Source organism: Grampus griseus (genome assembly GCF_964374135.1).
Source record: "Grampus griseus genome assembly, chromosome: 12".
Classification (NCBI taxonomy): Eukaryota; Metazoa; Chordata; class Mammalia; order Artiodactyla; family Delphinidae; genus Grampus; species Grampus griseus.
The window spans coordinates 39,053,415-39,071,173 of NC_139006.1; the positions used below are offsets into that span (position 1 = coordinate 39,053,415).

The following is a 17,759-nucleotide window of genomic DNA, read 5'->3' on the forward strand; positions in this document are numbered from 1 at the left end:
TCCATACTGTTTTCCATAGTGGCTATATCAATTTACATTCCCACCAGCAGTGTATGACGGTTCCCTTTTCTCCACATCCTCTCCAGCATTTATTGTTTGTAGATTGTTTGATGATGGCCATTCTGACAGGTGTGAGGTGATACCTCATCATAGTTTTGATTTGCATTTGTCTTAATAATTAGTGATGTTGAGCATCTTTTCATGTGTTTGTTGGCTGTCTGCATGTCTTCTTTGGAGAAATGTCTATTTAGGTCTTCCACCCATTTTTTGATTGGGTTGTTTGTTTTTGTGTTATTGAGCCATATGTGCTGCTCGTATATTTTGGAGATTAATCCTTTGTCAGTTGCTTCATTTGCAAATATTTTCTCCCATTCTGAGGGTTGTCTTTTCGTCTTGTTTATGGTTTCCTTTGCTGTGCAAAAGCTTTTAAATTTCATTAGGTCCCATTTGTTTATTTCAGCCGTTTTTTTAGAAAGAGGAAAAACTTTGTTGGGAGCTATGCAAAGTTAGTGTACCTACCTCCAGGCTATGGGTTCCTTAGTCGCCCATTTCAGGGGTCTTCCTATCTCTGCTCCCCACTGTGTTTCTGGTAGTGTACTGCTTAGTGTTTGCAGTTTGTGGGCTGGATTTGTGTACTGAAGGTAAACATTGCCTTTGTTATAGTCTGACCTTGAGTAGGTCTTAAAGCCTGTATGTATAATCCTAGAGTTGGAAAGAACACCCTGGTCTTGCATCCTATAAGCTGTAGGCGACTGAAATGTGTTTCTTTCAACTGTTTTAAATCAAGTCAGAAACTTAGCAGATATCTTAGATCTCTTCTTCACCATTCTATACATTTTATTAGTTACCAAGTCTTCTTAAATATTTCTCAGAACTCTTTCTTCTACTCTGTATTGTTATGTCTTACTTAAAATATGCCCTCCTATCTCATAGTTAGAATTGTTCTAGGATATACTTGAATAAGGGCCACCTGAGTCCTCTCCTTGTCTTCTAATTGACACTTTAACACCTTGTGAAGAAGGATTGTTCTTTATTGTTCAGATTTTTTAAAATCTGCAGTTCTACAGTGTTAGGTAATTTGTTAGTATTGGAGCTGGAATTGGAATGCAGGAACATAAAGATCCTGACTAACCATGTCTTACTGCTTCCCACTAGATTACTACGACTATGTAAATTCTATGTACATAGCAAGGTCTAAGTTGGGAAGGTCCAATATTTTGGTTGTTTAGGTGAAGTGGTGGTCATCATTTTTGGTCAGTAATGTTAAATGACACAGATAGGGGTGAATGTGTGTCAGAAAGGAGGAGAATCAGTGAAAGATGGATGTGGGGCCAAGGGCAGTAGGCAGATGGGAGTCAGAGAACCAGAGCAAAGTTAAGAAATAGTTACACACGCAGAACTCAGATTAAGTGGAGAAGAGGAGGAAAAATTGAGGGAAATTATGAATAGGTTGTGGAGGACTTGTGGAGATCAGGCGAAAAGAATAGTCCAGAGCTCTGGGCTTCAGCCAGTGTGGGGGAATTCCAAGTCCTGGGAAAGGATGAGTTAGGTGGAATTCCTCGGATGTGGGTAAACAGAAAAATCCCCCTTAAGCTTTAGCTGTCTGGCTAATGTGGCTAGAATTTTATGAATATTAGAAATCTATCTTAGTCATTTGTTCTTTTGATTTTTCTCTCCAAAGTAGTTTTTTTTTTTTTTTTGATGTGGACCATTTTTAAAGTCTTTGTTGAATTTGTTACAATATTGCTTCTATTTTTTGTTTGGGTTTTTTTGTTTTTTGGCCCCCAAGGCATGTGGGATCTTAGCTCCCTGACCAGGGATCAAACCCACACCCCCTGCATTGGAAGGCAGAGTCTAAACCACTGGACTGCTAGGGAAGTCCTCAAAGTAATTTAAAAAAAAAAGAAAAAAAAAAGAAAATTGAAGTCTAGTCTGTTCTCCCTGACCTCAGAAGAAATGGAGTTTTTCTGTATCATTTTTTAGGACAGGTAGGGAGACTAAAGTGGAGCTAGACCAGTTTAGCTGGGGTCTTCAAAGATGTGAAAATGAGTAACCAAGAAAGTAGAGGACAGAGAAGTGTGTGTTAAATTCTTCTTTGCAGGAGTGTTTCCTTATAGAGGAGAAATACATTCGGATACAGAAGGAACTGTTAGAGTCACTAGATGTATTTGTAGATGTTTACGCTTTTGCTGTAACCTCTTTTTTGCAGATTGAAGAATGTGTGGTATGTTCTGACAAGAAAGCAGCTGTTCTTTTTCAGCCTTGCGGACACATGTGTGCTTGTGAGAGTAAGTAGCCCATACAGAACTTCCTCAGAATTATTATAAAAGTAGAAAGTGAAACAAATTATGTCTTTGAATTACTTTTTTAATAACTCACAAACAGAGGAGTTGGTGGGCCTCTAGAACCCTCCGTCTGTTCTCTGTACAAGAGTGTCACCTCTTTCCCTCCTTAGTCCTAAGTGTTAGGGAAGACTCGATGTACTGCATTCTCCCAGCTCAGCTTTTTCTTTTCTTTTCTTTCTTTTTTTTTTTTTTGGAGTATAGTTGATTTACAGTGTTGTATTACTTTCTGCTGTACAGCAGAGTGGGTCAGTTACACACATATCCACTCTTTTTAGATTATTTTCCCATATAGGTTATTACGGAGTATTGGGTAGAGTTCCCTGTGCTATACAGTAGGTCCTTATTAGTTATCTGTTTTATATATAGTAGCGTGTAGATGTCAATCCCAGTCTCCCATTTATCCCTCTCCCCCTTCCTTCCTTCCTGGTAACCATAAGATTGTTTTCTACATTTGTAACTCGATTTCTATTTTGTCAATAAGTTCAGCAGTATCAGACAATACTTGTCCCTCTCTGTCTGACTTACTTCACTTAGTATGATGATCTCTAGGTCCATTCATGTTGCTGCAAATGGCATTCTTTCCTTCTTTTTTATGGCTGAGTAATATTCCATGGTATATATGTACCGCATCTTCTTTATCCATTCCTCCGTCAGTGGACATTTAGGTTGCTTCCATGTCCTGGCTATTGTAAATAGTGCTGCAGTGAACATTGGAGTGCATGTATCTTTTCAAATTATGGTTTTCCCCAGGTATATGCCCAGGCATGGGATTGTGGATCATATGGTAGCTCTATTTTTAGTTTTTTAAGGAACCTCCATACTGTCCTCCATAGGAGCTGTACCAATTTATATTCCCACCAACAGTGTAGGAGGGTCCAGCTTAGCTTTTTATTTCATTTGTTGTATGAGCACAAAATGACCACTTCTCACACGCAGGAGAAATTTATTTCCGAAAGTGAGTGTTGATACATTTAGTCTAGCCTTTTTTCACATATGAAATTAACACATCTTCACCTTTATGTTGCCTCTCCTGTATACTTTCCCCCTGCTGAACCACCCACAGCAACCATTTGGGGCAATAATTTCTGGCCTTCTTAACCTTCCTTAACCTCTATGTCAAGAGAGCTTATAGAAATCTTCTTTGTGAGGATGATATTAAAGTTTAAGAGGAGTTTTAAGCTTTGCTTTTATATATCTCCCTTATTCTTTTCAAGTTAATATACTTAGTATTAATATCCTCCTTTTTGCTTTTTACTTGTCAGTGAAGAATTTTAAATAAGTTTAACAATTTATATTTCACTTAAATGGACCCAAAGTAAAGCATGGTGTTTCAGTCAGTTAGGTGTTGGTTTTTCATATAACATTTGACTAAAGTAACAAACTGTGTAATAGATTAATCTCATTGGCACAGATTTGCTTTAAGCATTGGTGTTTTGTTTGTTTATTTGTTTTTTTCATTTTGATAGACACCTCGTCAACTAAGAAAGGATCAAGGTTTTCTACTGTAACATTCTGCTCCACGTAATTGTTTCTGTTTACCAAAGACTGGTATAATGGCTATTATCAGCTGTCAGAGGGCATGAAGAAAGAGAATTCTGTCTTAAGTAAAAAAGAGCTCAGGTTATGTAAATTTTCATAGCCCAGGAGTTAGCAAACATTTTCTGTAAAGGGTCAAATAAAACATATTTTTGGCTTTGTGGGCCACATGATTTCTGTAGTAACACCTCAACTCTTTCCAATTGCTTACCTCTTCCATTGTAGTGCAAAAACAACCACAGACAATATGTAAACAAATGGGCGGGACTGTTTTCCATGAAAACTTTATTTATAAAAACAAGTGACTGGTTGGGTTTGCTGACCCTGTCAGAGACCAAAGTGACTTGAAAGCTGGTTATAGTTAGTAGTTGGTAATACAGATTCTAGAGCCTTAAAGTAATATTTTCCCCCAGGAGTTTCCCAACGTTTTTACATTATTTTTGCTTTAGAATGTAACAAAAGCAACAGCTAACTTTTATTGAGCTCTTAATTTGTACCAGGCATTTTAATCTTTTTCTGAGTGTTTCCTCTTTTATCTTTACAAGAAACCTAAGAAGTAGAGTTTTCTCCATTTTACAGACCATTGGTAAACATTTATTTGCTAGGGAAGATGAAATTGAGGTGGAAAATGTCCCTTTCTCAAGGAGTATACAGTACAGCAGGTGGTCCAGTCCCCACATCACAGTAATCAAAGGAAGGGGAAATTACATCCCTTTTGGAGGGATGGAAGAAAGATTTTATATAAACAATATAACAACCTAACTTAATAGCTACAAGAATTTAAAATAATTGTGGTTACATATTATATACTCAGGCAATTAAATTAATTCTTTAAATTCAAGAAAAAACACCTGCCCTCAGATTGAAGACAAACCCCAAACCAGGTATCTACTAACATTAGCTCCTGCCTAGTGCATCTTGCCTAGGCCAGCATCAGACCCATCTCTGTTTAGGCCTCAGCACGGGATCGGCCTTGACAGAGAATTGTTATTCTCCGTCCACCAGCATAAGTACTGTTGGGAGTATGTGACCCCCTTGTCCACATTGGTGGTTTTGTGCTTTGTTAAGGTTTACTGTCTTGTCATAAGACATCCTGCCACAGTTTTTGCTATTTTTCCTGTTTTTGAAATGACAAAGACACTTGGTATATAGGCTAAGATATGGAGTATACTTTTCATAATAAATGCTAATGGGAAAGAATGTTGAAACACTGTGTTATTTTATAATTAACAACTTTAGGTGTAGTAGTAATAATCCATAACATCGAATTGTGCCTGGGTATTCCTTCTTGGAATGGGGAAGCATTCTACCGATATATAGGTATTAGAAAGATAGTCCATTATGATAAATTTTTGATATTTTCCTGACTGCTACGTTAAAAAAGTAGTCACTAAGCAATTTCCTTGTTAGATTACATCAGTCTGATAGAAGGGAGAGAATTGTTCAACATATTTTAGGAATTTAAGAGAGAAGCGATTTACAAAAGGAAGTATTTTTTAAAAAAGTATCATGTGAGCAGCCTTATAATTCTTGTTGTAGTAGTTAAATTTATGAAAGGTATCTCCCTCCTTTATTCTCAAGCCTTAAGATCTTGAAATATTTACGTTACATATTTTTTAAAAACTTAGAACCTCCTCCTCCTCACAATTTATTCCAATGTATTAGAAAATGTCATTAGTTTCATGATGATGGGCTCTGTATTCTAGAGGCTACCAATCAAAAATATACATTCTTAGGTTGATAACATTTTAAGAAGGTAGAATTGTGTATTGATATAACTTAGTGTTTATCTCAGTGTTAAATTTAAGTTATGAAAAATGAGCAGAGGAAGGCAACCCTGTTCATGTTCTCTTTTGTGAGAAGTGTCCTATTGCTGTTTCCAGACTGTGCTAATCTGATGAAAAAGTGTGTGCAGTGTCGGGCAGTAGTTGAACGAAGAGTGCCCTTCATCATGTGTTGTGGAGGGAAAAGTTCAGAGGATGCCACTGATGATATCTGTAAGTGGATTTTCTTACTTCGCTTTCTTATTGAGACTTTCATAGACATGTCTTCTCATAGTACACTGTCTCCTTGTAAAACAGAAGGTATGTGACTTGAATCTACAAGGAACGGGTAGGGTTTTGCTCTTGTTACATGATTAGAAACCTGAAATTGTATTTTTCTAACTTGTAATATGATTATGGACCTTTAAACATTAGTCTTTTAAGAAACCTCCATGTGTGTTATAAGGAGCATTGTAGTATTCTTGCTTAAAGAAAATCTGCTGGCTATTTTTCAGATGAAATTTATTGTGTCTTAGGGTGGGAGGACATCATATTATAAATTATTTTCTCAATTTACACAAGTATTAACCTCATTATTTAATGAAATAGGTTTACCTCATGTGTTTAAGTATTTTATGGAATAGAAATTCTTTGTGACAGAGTAACTGTAGATAAACTGAAGTGTAACCCAGTGAACAAGGGGAAAGATGAAAAGTAAATTATTTACCTTCAACCTTTTCAGTACAGTTGACCCTCGAACATCGCAGATTTGAACTGCCAGGGTCCATTTAAACTTGGATTTTTTTTTTTTTTTTTTTTTTTGGCCATATTGCACAGCTTGCGGGATCTCAGTTCCCCAACTAGGGATTGAACCTGGGCCATGTCAGTGAAAGCCTGGAATCCTAACCACTGGGCCACCAGGGAACTCCCAAAACTTGGATATTTTTTAGTAGTAAATACTACAGGACTACACGGTCCGTGTGTGGTTGGTTGAATCTGGGAATGTAGATAAACCATGGATGTGGAGGGCAGACTATGTTATTTGTTGATTAACCCCTGCATTGTTCAAGGGTCACCTGTAGTACAGCTGTATAAAAATATTTTTCATCTCTGCACTAGACATAAGCTGGATGGTCTCTTTGATTTCTTTGTTCTGTGTGCAGATGAGGAAGAACATTAGCGTAGCTACTTATGCCCAGAGCTTTTTTTCTTTATCACCGATAGGGCAGGATAAAAATCCTGGGGACAGATTAACTAGAGTAAAAGACCAAGAATCTAGAGAGTAGGAAAAGGGAAATAAAAAATTTCCTTCCATTTAGTAGAGCATGACCTTTCTTTCATGGAGTTCCTAATCTCAGATCAATAACAAAACAAGGAAAGCCTTGGAAAACCCAGTACTCTGTGTGTGGACTATTGTCTAGCTGAGTTAAATATAATTAGAAATTAATGTGTAAACCTATTTGTTTTCCAAAGATTATAAATGAAGGAGTATAACATGGATGTCACTGCTGTTTCTGTTGTCCACGTGGGAAAATAAATTTTTTAAGAGGATTCTAATAATAGTCTTGTGTTTTTAATAAATAAAACTAATGATTTTAGAAATAAAGAATCATTCTTGCTTCAAAACAGTCAGTAACATTAAGATTCTTTATCTGTACTATATAGCAAGTGGGAATATTCCGGTGTTACAAAAGGATAAGGATAACACCAACGTCAATGCAGACGTGCAGAAGCTGCAGCAGCAGTTACAGGACATTAAAGAGCAGGTAACAGTGATTTCTTCATGGTGAACAGTGACTCGAAGAACGGCATTTCATCTTTTTCTATAAAATTACTAGTGTTTTCTGTAGTAAGTGTGGTTCATATTAGTGTATCACTTGTAGTGTTTGAATATTTGCAATCAGCAAAGTCTGATGAGAAGATTTCATCAAGTACTTTACAAAGTAGGAAACGCACCAGTGACCAACATGAAAAAATGCTACACCACACTGAGGTATCTTTTCCTGCCTATCAGATTGAGGGGAAAAAAATGTTAGAAACTGTCAATATCAAGTGTTTAGGCAAAATACTTAGCAGCCATAACTCATACAGTGCTGGTGGGAATATAAATTAGTAAAAACACCGTGGGAAAGTTTGTCACTGTCTCGTAAAACTAAATAGGATATTGTTTGGGGATGTAAACTTGGAAGAAAAAAATCACACAGATGGTGATTGAAATCAAGGGTAGTGGTTTTTTTTGGCTGAGATGGCTGGGAGGGGGCACGAGGGAAATTTCTAGAGTATTGATAGTTCCATTTCATGATCTAAGTTGATTACTTGCATTTGATCGGTTTGTGAACATTTATTAAACTATACATTTATGATCGTGCACATTTCTGTATAGATGTGATACTTCAGTAAAAAGGAGAAAAGGATGCGCGCGCGCGCGCACACACACACACACACACACACACACATAAAGAAAAGCAAGAGAAAGAAAAAGAAAACAAGAGAAAGGTAAATAAAGAAAAGCAAGAGAAAAGCAAGAGAAAGGTAAATAAATGCAAAATTCAGAATAGTGGTTATCAGTGAGGGGTGGAGGAGGATATATATTCATGTGTTAAGGTGGGTGGTGGTTATATTGTTCTTTATATCTTATACATACCAACAGAAGTACTCTTTCATATCTGCTTAATATTTAATAAAAGCAACAGTAAAATGAAGTTACCTAAAATTTTTAGGTATCTGGTAATAAAAAAGTCTTTTTTTCCCCCTTAGCTTACCATTTGACCCACCAGTTAAATCTGATTTGATTCAAAGGATTGAATCAAATGAAAAGATTGAGTAGCAAAGGGTGTTCTTTCTCTAGTTTGGCAGTCACATCAGTGTTGCCATGTTGTTAAGAGTCTCACCCTTGTCTTTTCTATCTGAAGTGTTTTCTTTCTTAAATAATCTTCATGGCCATATTTCATCACTAAAGTATTTAAACAGTTAAAACTTATTTTCTGTGGAATGTTGGAGTTTCTTTCAGGGACCCCTTCAAGGTTACCAAGAGAAAGCATCTGAATAAGTCTCTTTAAATTTTAAATCTCCAATCTTTCTGTTACCCCAATGTCTCTTTAAAAGACAAAAATTAATTTTATGTGCTATTAAGCATATATTAATCCAAAGTAACTTAACCCAGACTGCACAGATGTGTTTACTTTTGGAAGTTATTAATTAACTACATAGACCTCTGGAAAGTTTAATGAAAAAGAAACTAATTTAATTTTAAAAAGCTGCTTTGCCTTTTTAAAAAAAAAAAGTTACGATTTTTCTACAAATTTGCTTCTCAAAACTTCAAGGATAAATGTGAAAATTTACTTTGGAAGAATGGAGCTAGCAAGTTAGATTATGGTTCTTTTTTTCTGTTGTTTTCTTCACAATGATTTCTGGTATTGTCAGAGTTGGTTACCACATTTTCATATAGGCTTTAGGCCTGGTTTATTAATCTAGACATTTTAATTTAATTATTTCATTTCTGTGTTATTTGGGAAAGGTCTAATTCAGCATGAAGTATTATGATATATTAAGGTAAAATATGTTTTTATGAATATAAAATGCAAAATGTGCTTTGTAAGTAAATATGTGATTTTCTAGAAAACTTCACAGAAGTGTCCTCCTTAATTCTTCTAAGTTGATTAAGTTACATTTAACAATATATAACTAAGGTTAATTGTTTTTAACTAAGGGGGTCTACGTTGAAAGTATTACAGTGCAGCATCATTTTTAAAAGCAAGAGCTCTGGGGCCACACGGAACTGAGTTCACATTATAGCTTGCCCTGGGAAGTCTTTAACCCCACTAAGCCTCAGTTTCCTCTTTTTTGAAGTGGGAGTGATGTAGGCCTTGAGACTGGGTCATATCCAGCATGGTGCTTGGTATGTGTGTGTTCTCAGCAACATCCCTTCACTGCTCCCCCCCCACCCATACATTGTGTTATTTTCATGCGAGAACAGCATAGTACCTAGAGTTGGAGAATCTGAGTCAGACTGAATGGGGCTATTTTCATCCTTTTCCTATTAGATTTTGGCATTTGAATTTTTAATTTTATATACTATTTGTTTTATGTAATATTTATTTTAGATAGTACCTTTTATACTGACCTGACAGTACAACCAATATTTCTGTTTTATAAGGATGATATTTTAACTGTTTAAAAATTTTAAAGCAACAAAAGATTATTTGACTAAAACAATAAAAGAAAATTAATGATGTTACAGAGTTGTTACATTACACTTTTAAAATAGAAAATATCTCAGCATTTATTACTTTATTTGTTATCTCACATTCCAGACAATGTGCCCTGTGTGTTTGGATCGTCTGAAGAATATGATTTTCCTTTGTGGCCATGGAACGTGCCAGCTCTGTGGAGACCGAATGAGTGAATGTCCTATTTGTCGAAAGGCTATTGAACGAAGGATTCTTTTGTATTAACTTAAAAACTCAGTGTGTTTTGTTAGCTAAAGTATTTGGTCATGAGATCTTAGTGAGCTAGTTGGAGGTTCTAATGAATTAATTTTTAATATCATAGTTTCTTTACTAGAGTGTTATTAGACTGTAAATGTACCAGAACAACAACAACAAAAACTCTACAAAACAGTGTTTGAAGCTGTGTTTTTTGGTTTTTTCCTTTAAATCTGAAACATCAAATCCATGTAATTCATAGGTGATTTACCTTTGACTTCTAAGGGGGAAAATCCTTTAAGGATCTCCTGTTATTTTTGTTTTTATTGCATTTTCTCTTATAGTTTATAAGTTTGTTAGACTTCAAAAGATATACTTCCTTATGATCAGCTGTCTTTCAATTTATCATGATTTTACACAGTGAGCTGATAGAGGTACTCAGAAAAGTCATGCATCAAATGAAAGGGGGAAGTCAAACCATTATGTCATGTATGTTAAACGATAAAATTATAGTACAAGTTCTGCATGGTTAAGGGAATACTGAAGAGAAGAGTCTCTTTTTAAGATAACAAAGTTATCAAGTGATTGTTTCTAAATTCTTAGAGTACATGGAAATATAGAATGAGAGAATATTAAGTTTGCATTTAACTTATTTTCTGGATTCAAAGGAAAATTGTTTAACTTGAATCAACTTGCCAGTTTCAAAATGACTGATAGACATGAAAAGGAAAAATAAGCAATCATAGTGGGGAACTGAAGGGGGTGGGGGGAGTCATCCAATAAAAGAGCACCTATTAACTGACTGTTAACGGTTGCCTTTCTTATATTAATTTGTACACTGTTTTGTTCAGCCAGCTTTTAAAAAACTGTCTGTGGGAAGTGTGCCTCAGTTTCCCCAGTAGTTACTTATCCAGGCTTGATCTGATCAGTGAAATGATATTGCCCTGTTTGGGTCTCTGAGGTTCAGTTTAGCTTCTCTAACGTGCTGAGTAGCAGTGATCTGAGAAGGGTAATGAACTGTCCAAAGGCAGCAGTCCTTTCTCCTCCGTGTCTGTTAATTCTGCCAGTGTTACTGATTCTACCTTCATCATAGGCCTCGCTTCCGTTCTCTCTCAGACAGTAGAGCTTACTATAAAGAACAGGGTCTCTTCATACCTAACGATGGGGATGTTATTTCAACTGCCAGCAATATCCAAGACCTAGTAAATAACCAGTTGATAGATACTTACTTTAGAAAGAATGACTAGGACATTTACAGAAATATGTCTGATTACCTGTGGTTTTGTTTTGTTTACTCTAGAACATCTAATTATTTTTTCTCCTTAGAATGAGTAATCTTTCAGCGTCTAAAATGAATATACACATAAATAAGTGTTTTGCGGTTCATTACTGCTAGATTATAAATAAATATATATTTATAATTATATAAATAATCAGCTGTTTACAATAGTATCTACTATATACTGTGTATAAGTTAACTCCTAAGGATAGTTATCTTTTTTGTCAGTTTTTTCCCCTTTGAACCTGGTTCTTATTTCAGTTTTCCTGCTGCAACAGCTAAATTTGAAAGTACGAATTCTCTAGCCCTCACAGCATTGTATTTCTGGCTAATTAATGGCTGCCGCCTCTGCAAGTCCTGGTGAGAACAATGGTGTGCTTTGCTGCCTGGCTTTACAGTCTCGGTAATTCCGTATCTGTGTTTAAGCTGAGTGGCTTATTTAGAACAGTAAAATTTTTATAAATTTTAAATTTGAAAATTTATATCGTCTCTACTCAGTTATCAAATAATGAGCCACTGAGGCTGTTGATTAAGCCATATTTTGAAGTTATGAAAAGATAGAATATCTGTCTGATGATGTTCACATAAAGAGACAGACAGACTGTTTTCTTTCAGATCTGAAAACAATGTAAGTCAGGGTTTTCTTTCTCTTCATGCCAGAGGCTGCCCATCTCTTTTCCAGTAGATCAGCTTGTAAGGAGGGAACATCTAGCTGACTCATGCATAGCTTGGCCAAACAGAGAATTGTATGGTCAGGAGCTTCACTTCACTTAAATTCTTATTGTCTGTCTTCTGAGCTGCAGTGCTTAAACTTATATCCCTAAAAGGCAGTTTCATCTTCCAGACTAGTTTATTTCCTCCATACTAAAAATGTAATAACTTATCAACTATTACAAAAGTCATAAAGTCACTATAATTATAGTGCTTCTTTGTTTGTACCACATTGAAATTTGTCTAGTGAAAAGAAAATGTTTCTCTATTCATGTTTTCAAGCACCTAAAAAATTATTTTAAACTTATTTTCAGTTTGTGAGAGAGAATAAGATTAAGAACTTAATTATTTAATGACCTTGCTCTAACTCTGTGAAACTGCTACCTCAGCAGTACTTTCCCAATTAGGATGTTTCCTTGTCATTATCATCTCTTTACCTTGTGCCTCAAAAGAGCTTTTTCTTTTCCTAGATTCGTTTAAAAAAAAAAAAAACTGACATGCATTCATTCAGAAACATATTTATTGGGCTTCAGGGGCAAGGTACACAACAATGAAAAAATTGTCAGCTTCTAAGCACATACAGAGTTTATCATGCAGCCATTGTATATTTGAAGTATTCCCTTCAAAAAGAAGGGATCTAAAGACACTGATAACATTTCTTCCTAATGTTTTGGAAGACTTGTCATTAAGTAGTATTTGGATTCCCTCTCTGTACCCCCTCACTCCTACCACATTTTTTTTTCTTCTATTCTTCTAACATTGTCAGCTCTGTTACCCAAAACATAGATACAACTTAACAGATGGTGCTATTCTAATAGTTTTTCTTCACATAATTTAACATTCTTACTGTTTATACTATATACATATTTAATTTTATTGGGAGCAAGAGAGTTTTTCAAGAGAAGATCATTTTGTATTAGTATAGGAATATTATATTACACAAGTGTTTTAGTTTAGCTGGCCAAATTATGCTCGGTTATTTGTAATTTTAAACATTGCAGATTAACTATCTAGCTCCCGAGGCATAAAATTAATTGATAATGTTGAAAATAACTTTCTTAAATTTATATATTTGATGGCTTTAGCCTGTAAGAGCATTTTAGCATATTGCAATGCATGCTGCTTAAGATTTATCCAATTCAAATTTCAGAGCTTTCTAGGTCATTTTTACATGGTAGAAATAGACTGTCTAGTTATGTGTTGCCCAATTGCTGTTGTTTGTTTGTTATGAGTTTTGGACCTTTTTGGACTAAGAAATGTTTAACCTTACGAACTAGGACAATTGGTGATGGAGTTGGATAGGGAGGATGGCAGGGGTTGCGGTAAGTAAGAAAGAAAAGTCAGTTTCTGAGTTTAGAGAAAAATGGGGATCATGTAGATTTTATCAAAGCAGTAAGTGTAGAGAGTATATTCAATTGAATGAAGGGTCTTTCAGGCAGTTTTTAGTGTAGTTTCATTGATAATTGCTTTGGAAATTGTAGACTTTAGAACAGCTTGCTTAAAAAAAAAAGATCCGAAAGGAAAAGCATTTATCCACTTACCCTCTCAGAGTATCTAAAATATTTATAGGAATAATTTGTGTAAAAATTGAATTTCAGCATAGAAGTTTTTGCATTTTTAAAATTGTGGTTAAAAACACAAACCATAAAATTTACTCTCCTAACAAGTTTTAAGCATACAGTTGAGTAATGTTAAGTATATTCACGTTGCTGTGAAACAGATCTCCAGAACCTTCTCATTTTGCAGAATTGAAACTCTGTACCCATTAAGCAACAACCCCCCTCTCCCTCCTCCAGTGGAATAGAATTTTGATTAAGTATAAATCAAGAAACACCTGAATTATCTTAAGAGTTTGTTTGTGTTTGCAAGGTCTAAAGTGATGGTAAATATCAAATCTGAGGGAGACAGAATTTCTCCCCTCCCTCCCAATTATCATCAGTTGTAATTGAGTAGGTTTTAGATATCTTTTAATTAGAAGGGTTTGTTATTTCATTTTGAGCCAGAGGGGAGAAACACATTTTAAACATTAGAATTAGGTTAGCTTTGAATTTGTACTAAATTGGGAAGGTAATAGATATTCGCAAATTTTGCGTGCCTCTTTGTTGAAAATGTCAGTTTTCTTTAAGTCTACTTGTAACTGTTTCAAAATGTATTTTTCTCTCAAAAAGGCAACCTAATTTTATTTGCTTGAATATTATGATAGGAATGCTTACTGATATTACTTGATAATCATGTATAGCCTTGGAACTTTAACATATATATAAAACTATAACAGTATTAATTACAGTTGTACTTCTTCAAAACATTAAATTTGAAGAAAAACTATTTAATGCTGTCTCATGTATACATTGCTTTGCTGCAGTGAGGGGGAAAATTTTTTAGATTGAGCCTCAATTTGCTGATAAATGGTTTGTAGTGGGTGCAACTAGAGTATAAAAATATTAACTAGTTAGTAGAACTGGTGAATTAAAATTGTAAGTTGCTACCTTGGAATTTTCTACCTCTTTTTCTGTCAGAGTATTAGTTTTCCAGCATTTATTCATATTTGTGACTAAGGAGGAGATGGAAACCTGAGGTTAAAATTGAGATTTTTATTTTGTTGAGGAAGCAGTAGGTACAAGAAAGGTGACTTGCCACATCAATTTGGTGCCTAAATCCATAACTACAAGTTACAATTGACACAAAATGTGTAAGAAAGATAATATTGCTGAATATTTTACTTTTCTTGTGCAGTCTGTCTGATTTTGTTTCATAAACATTACTTCTTTCCTCCAAAAAGCAAAATGGTCTTGTAATTTTCTATACAATAAACAAATGTGCCATTGTGTCTGAAATCTGTAATTTCAGGAAGCTATTGAAAGTTCTGACTCAGGGCTTTTTAACAATTTAAGCAATTGTTAGTTATATTTTGGAAAATCCATCTACATAATTCTTCAGTGCCTTGAAGGAATTATTAACTTGGCAACACTACTAAAACTTTATAGAAGGTGGTCTTTAGTGTGCGTTTATCATCATACATACGTTCATAAGTTGTACTTCTTAGCTCGTGTAATAGCGATCCTGCTTGTGTGCTGGGTTTGGGTAATTCTTTAAAGGAAGTTTTCTTAGATTTGCACTTGATCATTTGTTTTTTTTTTAAATGGATTATTTATGGCCATGACACTGTTAACAGGAAAGTACTTCTATGTTAAGTCATTATGCAAAGTCATGTATAAGTAGCACCTGGGAAGAGGAGCTAGAGTTCATACAGTTTGCTATTTTAGTATAAAAGGAGAATCCGTTTGGAAAACAGATTGTCTTCACCTCAAATGAAAAGAAGACCTTTTGTTCAAGAGATTTGGTTTAAAAAAAATGTTTTTTCAAAGAAAATCGTGAATTGCATGACACTCTTAACGCTGGTCTTACTTAGACTGAGTCCACAAAATTGATTTTCTGTTCAATCTGCTTGTGTCATTCTAAATATATTTAGCGATAGAAGGCGGTTTAATCGACTCAGCAGTGTTTTGTATTTTTTCCAGTGTTTTTTAGTTTTCACTTGATTAAAGTCTTGTTTGTGAGTATAGTTTTTCGTATGGCAAATGATTCTCGTTTATTAGCTTTTGCTTAAAAATGCTTAGCAAGAGCTAAGCTTTTAAAAATGAATGCAAACATTTACCATTAATAAAGCCTATGATGTATCATTATATAATGCTTTTCTCTGATCTTTTGAAACTATTCTTTATAGATGTATACGTGAATTTTGATTGTTATGGCATTTGAAAACAAATCTCAGTACATCAGATCTTTTATTATTGGGAAGGAGATTATCATGTCTTTGAGAAACAAGGAAATACATCTCCAACTCTATATAAGACATAGGTGCCCACATCTAGAAGGCTCTCATTGCAGTTGTTTACATTTAAGGTACCTCTCTATCTATAGGGCCAAAGAAGGTTTTCCTATTTTAACACCTCACATTCTTTCAGGATTAAGAGATATTGTGAAAGTAGTCTGAATAGGGTGCACTTGATAGAAAATAAATTGACTAGTCATGAAGGCTCAACTTCTATAAAAAGTTTATTATGCTTCACAACTCAGATGTAGATTTCATTTTCAAGAGGTACACATTTTAAAACAATGATTTACTTGGCTTTGTTAGCATTTTGTGACTAAATCAGTAATTGAAGGGTTTGGGGGTTATTTTCTTTTATAGGTTAATAGAAACACTTATTTGTGAAGTTACTGAGAGGTTGTCTGGTTTTAGTTCAAAAGATTAAGTATGTGTAGCCTGGATATTTTAAGATGAAAACCATCTGAAACAGTTTTAAAATTGTTTATTTGAAAAAAAGCATGTGTATTCCAACTTTAAAATTGTGAATTTATTTTTGGATAACCTCTAATTAACTGTATTTGGGGGTTTATTTCTGTTGCTGTATAATTAGATATTTCATGGCAATATTTTTTATTAAATCAAAGCTGTATAGGTTTTTAAAATAAAGCCATTTTAGAAAATCTGCTTTCTATTTTTTTATCATTGATAGTTATTCATCCTTCACAGAAGTTAAAACTGTTAGTCTTATAGTGTAGCATTTCCCAGACTTAATTAATAATGAAAACTTTTAAATGGTGCATTGCAGAGCAGTAATAGGGGTTTATAAGACAGAATGAGTGCACGGATTAAAGTAGAACACCAAAAATGATCTCTCAGATAAATTAATTGCTAAAGAATGATCATTTGGCTCATAGTTTTTCTCTTTATAACAAAACTAATTGATAAATTTATTTTTATTTTAATGACAAAAAGATGATAAACATGATATGAAAAGACAAGGCCTGAAACAGTGACCATCAGTCCCTGAGTTGATGACGCATCACTGCGACCTCTGGGCAGTGCTGCCTTTGCACTGATGCTCTAATCAGATGTCACATGCTTAAAATACCCCTTCATACCAGGTCCTCACATTCTTAGATACGGCAACTTTCTGAAAGGCAGATTTTCAATCAATATATAAATATTATTTCTCATATATTTAAGACTATTGACGTCACTTCCTTTCTCTTCCACAGAACACCAATTTATATCTTGAGTGGAACACTGACATACAGTTTGGGAAAAGCTTTTATAGGTGAAGTTAACCCTGATTTAATACAAAAATAGAGAAACAGTCTAATCAGAACGCCTTTGGCTGCTGACCATGGCCAACCCATACTGAAGAAAGACTGAAGTTCACAAAGATTATATGCCCTTAGTATGTATGCAATAATACAGGAGTATTGTGTTAGTTTCCTATTGCTCCTGTGTCAAATTACTGTGAAGGTGGTGGCGTAACACAGTAAGGACTTTGGAGGTCAGAAGTCTGACGCGAGTCTCCCTGGGCTAAAATCAAATTGCTGTCAGGGCTTTCTGGATGATCTTGGGGAACACCCATTTCCTTGCTCTTTCTGGTTTCTGGAGGTGGCCCATTTTCCTTGGTCCCCTTTCGTCTTCAGTGCCAGCAATGGCCAGTTGAGTCTCACATTGCATCGCCCTGACAATGCCTCTTCTGCCTCTTGAAATTTTCCACTTTTTAGGATCCTTGTTATACAGCATTGGGTCCATCTGGATAATCTAGTATGATCTCTTTATTTTAATTTTAGTTGATGAGCAACCTTAACTCCCCTGCAACCTTGATTTCATTTTGCCATGTAACGTAACATCTTCATAGGTTCCAAGGTCATCTTT

General features: G+C 34.9%; 1 protein-coding gene across 1 annotated transcript in view; it reads left to right on the top strand.

Moving 5' to 3' along the window:
• The window catches only part of MIB1 (MIB E3 ubiquitin protein ligase 1), a 119,237-nt gene extending 102,696 nt beyond the window's left edge, over window positions 1-16,541 (top strand). The window contains exons 18-21 of the mRNA XM_082667446.1: window positions 2,210-2,288; window positions 5,765-5,878; window positions 7,310-7,410; window positions 9,958-16,541. Of these exons, the coding sequence (XP_082523572.1) occupies window positions 2,210-2,288; window positions 5,765-5,878; window positions 7,310-7,410; window positions 9,958-10,098 (435 nt within the window). The 3' untranslated portion in view covers window positions 10,099-16,541. The remainder of the gene's footprint in view (window positions 1-2,209; window positions 2,289-5,764; window positions 5,879-7,309; window positions 7,411-9,957) is intronic.
• The last annotated feature ends 1,218 nt before the right edge of the window (window positions 16,542-17,759 follow it).